Source organism: Lutra lutra, chromosome 13, assembly GCF_902655055.1.
Source record: "Lutra lutra chromosome 13, mLutLut1.2, whole genome shotgun sequence".
Taxonomy (NCBI): Eukaryota; Metazoa; Chordata; class Mammalia; order Carnivora; family Mustelidae; genus Lutra; species Lutra lutra.
Window position 1 is genome coordinate 28,328,434 of NC_062290.1, and position 5,824 is coordinate 28,334,257.

The window sequence follows — 5,824 nt, forward strand, 5'->3', positions numbered from 1 at the left end:
AGTTGGCACCAGAACCCTCACTTACGGATGTTTGTGGGGGGCCTGCCTAAGCACATGGATGTCCTGCTACTTAGTAGCAGAATTTAGTTCCCTGTAGCCATTTTCCCCCCTCACATATGTGTATGGCTGGCGTACATTGCTATATATTGTTAAAAATAAACAGAGACCTTATGTTATGTCCATTGTGGTCATAAACAAAAGCGTTGCTGTGTGCTTGGGTGAGCAGTGAAGCCTGAACCTCCTTCTATTTACTGTATGGTCACTGTCAGTTCAATGAACTGCCTCCTTGTTCTCCACCATTGTCCCACACTCCCTTAAACATTTGTCACTGAAGTGCTTCCAAAGACAAATAAACTGTCACTGAGAATGCAAACCTGCTAATGGGGGAAATGGGACCAGCCTCAAGGCCACATGATTTTTCACGACATCCTAAAGGAGTTCCTTGCACCCTGGAAGCCTTCTGAGAAGCATGGCCCTTTTCGAGAATCCCCGGGAAAAGCCAGAGATGCCCTTTCTCTCAGTAATGGTACTTCCAGGCATTCTCCGTAAGACATCTGGCTGTCTCAAATGTCCAAAATTCCAAAAGGTTCCCCAGAGAGCGTGAGATATTACAGATGTCAACATCTGTAAAAATTCTTTCTGCCTAGGAGCAGATGGTAACCTACCATCCCATAACCGAAGGTTCCAACAACTCAGCAACCTGTTCTGGCATCCTCTAGGTCTGTAGAGGGACCAGGGGGCTCCTGGGCTCCGGTTTAGAACTGTTTAAATTAAAATGAGCCACCGATCAATGTTCACTTTCTTCAAGGAAGAAAGCATAAAGCCTCATGTCCTCTCTCCCCAACAGCGAGCTGTGTTGATTTATCCCAGGCAGATGCTTTTGACAGAACCCTGTAAAATCAAGTCGTGAGTTTATTGTACCAGTTAATTATCAGGCCTTTTCTAGTGCTAATGCCTTTTACTTCTTACTGGGGAAAACTGGGCCTTTTACTGGGACAATGACTTCACTTTTAGTCAAGAATGTGTTAAAATAACAGGAGATGGAGATGATTTAAATATATTTAAGGACAAACGCAGGAGCATTGCTAACGGGAGGTTTGTAAAGAGCGCTGATTTCATTTACAAGTCTCTTGGAATACTCTTTGTTCACTTCCCAAAGAAACAACGCTTTCAGCTTTGTTTTAACAATATGTTTACTCAACCATTCAGGTGACTGCGGACTGAAGCCACACACCACCCTCCTAGCCTCGAATGACACTACAACTGTCTCAGACTTTCTGATGCTACCCGTATACCAGTCTTGGTTTTCGATCCAACAAGAAGTGCCTCGAAGCCCTGCATAAAAGCCGGGAAAAGAGCGAGTTAGAGGCAAAAGAAACCTGAAAAGTCGGGGGTGGGAGTGGTGGGGGGAGGAAGTTGGAAGGGGGCATGGCTTTGTTAATTACTTCAGGCAGCAGAGAAATGTGGTTATGTTTTCTCAGTACATGTTAATATCATATAAAGAGACACGAGATCTTGCTAATCTGTCGACCCCTCAGACAAAGTTTATTTGTGGTGACTTTTAAACTCCTGACTCGCTTTCCAATCACCGCGTTTAAAATGAAAAGCTTTAAATAAACACCAGGAATAGAAGATAAATAAACTTTTTTTCCCTCTTGCAAGTGCCTAGCTTGGCGAGGTTCAGACTCAAATCCCCAGAGGACAGAGCGCTCTCTTTTGTGTTAATGTTTAAAAGATTTTCCAATGCCGGAGTTTATTCCTACTGCAAACATTTCTATTTACAAGGTCAAGTGTATCAGCACTCGACACAGCTTAAGAGTGTAATTATTTATCTAAGGGCGTTTGAGTGTAGATCAGTAGCTCTGGCAGGAACCCAGCCTTCAGCCCACTGCTAAACAACTCCTCACAACAATATTACAAGTTCTGGTGATTGTTCCTCTCCCCAGTGTGTTTACTTTTGCCCGCCTGAATGTTTTGTAACAAAATTTTGTACTTTTTCACCCGAAGTGTGAAAATGACTTTGAAGCGGTGTGCCAGGTTTCCCAAGATCTATTGGTAACAGATGTTATTGGCATGTTTGATTGTAGGAGAATGTCTATAAGCCAGACAGGACACTTCTGGAGGAGGGGCTTGGGGGATCCCCTTGGAAAAGGTGGGGAGGGGAGAGAGACCTCTGGGTTATCCCCAATTATGTAAGAAGACACAAATTTTGTGAGTTCTCTCCACAAACGTAAAAACCAGTGCAGGCCAGAGGGTTATGTCTTTTTAGCTGCTTCATTTACACATGTCTAATGGTTCATTAAATTAGAGGCAGAAATAATAGCCCTCGTTTCTTGTCTTGTACTGTATTTTAATTTCAGTTGATGGTTGATAGATTCCCAGTGGCCCCTCCATGCCCCTCCTTACCCATTATTGGGTAAACCACAATGTAACTCTGGAAAGTAACTACACCATATTCATTATTTAAAAACTCTTTACTGATGTACACATTTTAATAAAACAAATAACAAAAAAATACACAAAGCCATAGTTACTTAAAACATAAGACTTTTTTTTTTAAAGGATGTCTATAAAAATACAATGTTTAAGGCAGTTTGGAAATGCATTTATACATTTCTACAATGTCCATAAATTCTCTTGAAAATAACAATGTTAACTTCAAATCTATAAAATACACTGTACATTTTAAGACTGTTCTAGATAGAGCACACTTCACAATGGACTGTGGGTTTGGATCCCCTGGTGACAAACAGATTCTATACATTTCAGGGAGGAAAAGTGTAACGTGGTTGCAGATTTAAAATTTTAATTTCTTTTTAAAAATAAATTATTTCTGAAGCATACACTTTATAAAAATTCTATACACAAAGTACAGCAACTGGTAACAAATCCCAGTTTTAATACACTTTATATAGAAGTACCAGGGTTTAGCACCCTGATAAAAGCAGAGGCGATATATTTTCTCCGCATATCTGTACATACAATTTCTTGATCTAAAGAACAAAAATGACAAGACAAACATCATAAAGAGGCTTTCATAGATGGCAGTACAGAGCTCTTTTACATAAAAAGTTGCATTGTTCAACACCACTAGCAACTCTTTAGATCAGCATTTTTTGACCCTTAATCCTAAGAAATGGGCTAAGAGATCAGAGTGGTGGCAATGAAATTAAGGTCAAGGGCTCAAAGTTATCCAAAACTAAGTGAGGCATATTAACCCCTTCCCATGCCTCCTCCCCCGCCCAAACGGAGAATTCTGAGCGCTGACCAAGAGTAAACACAAGAATCGGTAAGTGGGACGTTTCTGTTTACTCACGATTGCAATGTCCTCACTGGCCACAATAAAAGTCGACACCGGTACTGCCCTCCCCCCACGCCGCCCCCCCTACCCCTCCCCATGCACAGCAAAAATGCTAATAAACAGCCACTTTTGCAAATGTAAATCCCCTCTCATACTCCTGCTCCAAGCCTACTCCCTTGAAACTGTTAGGATCCCACAGGTCGGTATCCTCTCTTCCGAGTCCGAGGCTATGGTTCCGTACCCCCGCCCATTTCATCCCGGGCATCCTAAACTCTAGCTAGGCCAGTTTCTGCAGGGCAGACGAGCTGAGTTTCTGGAGCCTGGAATGGGGGCAGGGGAGGATGTCCAAGAAGTCATGTTCGGGAGAGGACACGGGGAAGTGCCAAGAGTCGTGAAGGGGAGACCCGCTAGGCAGAGTCTACTCGGAACACGTTTTAGAAAGTATCCCAACCATCCCCACTGTCCCCCAGCCACAGGTGCTTCGGCGCGGGTCCTCCCGCAGCCTACGGCGGGAGGCGCGAGGGCTAAAAGAGCAGCGGGAGCAGCAGCAGCAGCAGCAAGATGGAGGCCAGCGGGGTCCAGGAGCCTCCGGGCGCCAAGCGGCCGCCGCCGCTGCTCCTGCGCCCGGGCCCGTAAGGCAGGTCCCCGCGGCCGCCTGCCGCTGCAGCGCCGCCGCCCGGGCGCGGCGGGTGCGGGACGCCGTCGTCGTCGTCCAGCAGCTGCTCGCCGCCCGCGCCCCCGCCGCGCTGCTCGTCGTCGTAGTCCTCGTCGTAGTAGTCGTCCAGGCCCCCGTCCGAGCCGCTGCTGCCTGGGCCGTTGCCCAGCTCGGCCCCGAAGCACAGGCGGGCCATGTTTTCCTTGACCGACTCGCAGATGGGCCGCTCCAGGCCGTCGCACACGCAGTCGTTGAGCAGCGCCGCCTTAGGCACGGCCAGCATGTCCTCGATGACCGTGCGGCACTCGTCAGTGCAGCGCAGCCCGTTGAAGAGCTTGCCGCAGTAGGTCAGGTAGCGGCTGAGGGCCAGGTTGCAGCGGCTGTCGCGATCGCAGCGCCGCCGGGCCTCGGTGCAGCCCATGACCCCGCCCGCGCCCGGGCCGCCCGAGCCGCCGCTGCTCGTCCGGGGCAGGCACGGCTCAATGGCGCGCTTGGTGGACTTGCAGTTCTCGTCCTGCGCGCAGTCACAGTCCTCCAGGGCGGGCCCGCGGCGCGTGTGGTTGAGCTGAATGAGCGCCGAGATGCAGTGGCTCGGGCAGCGCCAGCGCGACGAGAACGAGGCGGCCGAGGCCGGGAAGGCGGCGGCGGCGGCGGTCCCCGGCGTGTCGCCTCCGCCGCGCTGCGCCAGCACCGGCGCGCACGCCTCGGCGTACTGGTTGTAGGCGTAGCTGCACTCCGGCTCCCCCTGGCACTGCAGCAGCGCCTGCCAGCAGATGAGGCGGCGGCCGTGCGCCAGCCCCGAGCCCCGCGGCGCAGAGCTCAGCAGCTGCAGCAGCGCCATCAGGCACAGCCAGACGCCCGGCACGGTCCCCGCGCGGACCCCGCCGCCGCCGCCCAGCAGCCCTGCCACCATCGCGGGCAGCGGCGGCCGCCGGGCGAGGAGGGGAAAGGAGACGAGGCGCGGGCAGCTGTGGACGCGGAGCCGGTGGAAAAGTTTGCCCCAGTCCTGCCAACTTCTTGCATGAGTGTTTTCATAAATCCATGCGCGCCGCTCACTGGTGCCGCGCTGCTTGCAGAAGGTCTGGCTGCCCGCTCGCTCGGGCTGCGGTGGCTTCCCAAAAATGCACAGCCGCAGAGAGCCCCTCCGGTCGGCCCCGGCTGTGGCGGGAGGCGCTCACTGCCGCCCCGGGGGGCTGCGGGTCGCGGGGCCGCGGCGGGGCTGCAGGACCGCGCGGCGCCGCGGGTGCATTTTGCTCCGCGCCTGCAGATCCGTTGTGCGGCCGCGGCGGCTCCTTCCTCCCGGGCTCAGCGCCGCGCCGCCGCCGCCAACGCCGCCGCCGCGGGCTCTCGCATCGCGCGGCTTCCTGGCTTGAGTCGGAGCGCTGCCCGCCTTCCCGGGGCCCGGACGCCCGCGTCCCCTCCCCCTCCGCCCGCGGCGACCCCGGCCTCGCTGAGCTCCGTGGAGCCCTTTCCGGGCGGCGCGGGGAGAACAAGAAACTCGGCGCGGCCGGGGAGCGACTCCCGGGCTTCCCTCGGCGGCGGCTTCTCGGGTGACAAGGGGCCCGGGGAGCGGATCCGCTGAGCCCGGCTGCGGACTCGCTGATTGCGAGGCTTTAAATACAAAAGTGGGCCGGGAGCCCCCGCGTGGTGCCGCGGTGCCCCCTCATTATGCATGCATGGAAAAGCAAACAAACAAAAACATTAGCAACGCTCCTCCAGCTCGCCGAGCCCCGGCCCCGCGCGCTCCGAGCCTGCCCGCTTTCTCCTTTCTCCACTCTCTTTCGCCCTTTGCTCGGCCCCCTTTCCCGGCTTTTCGAGATGCTATTGGTCCTGCCTGTTGTTGTTGAAACTTTTTTTTTTTTTTACGA

At 53.1% G+C, this 5,824-nt stretch overlaps 1 protein-coding gene across 1 annotated transcript; it reads right to left on the bottom strand.

Annotated features, from left to right (window-relative positions):
* Positions 1–2,530: 2,530 nt before the first annotated feature.
* On the bottom strand, positions 2,531–4,869 carry GAS1 (growth arrest specific 1). Its single transcript, XM_047700865.1, has one exon. It carries the CDS (start codon positions 4,867–4,869, stop codon positions 3,826–3,828), a length of 1,044 nt encoding a protein of 347 aa, XP_047556821.1. The 3' UTR covers positions 2,531–3,825.
* Between the last annotated feature and the right edge of the window lie 955 nt (positions 4,870–5,824).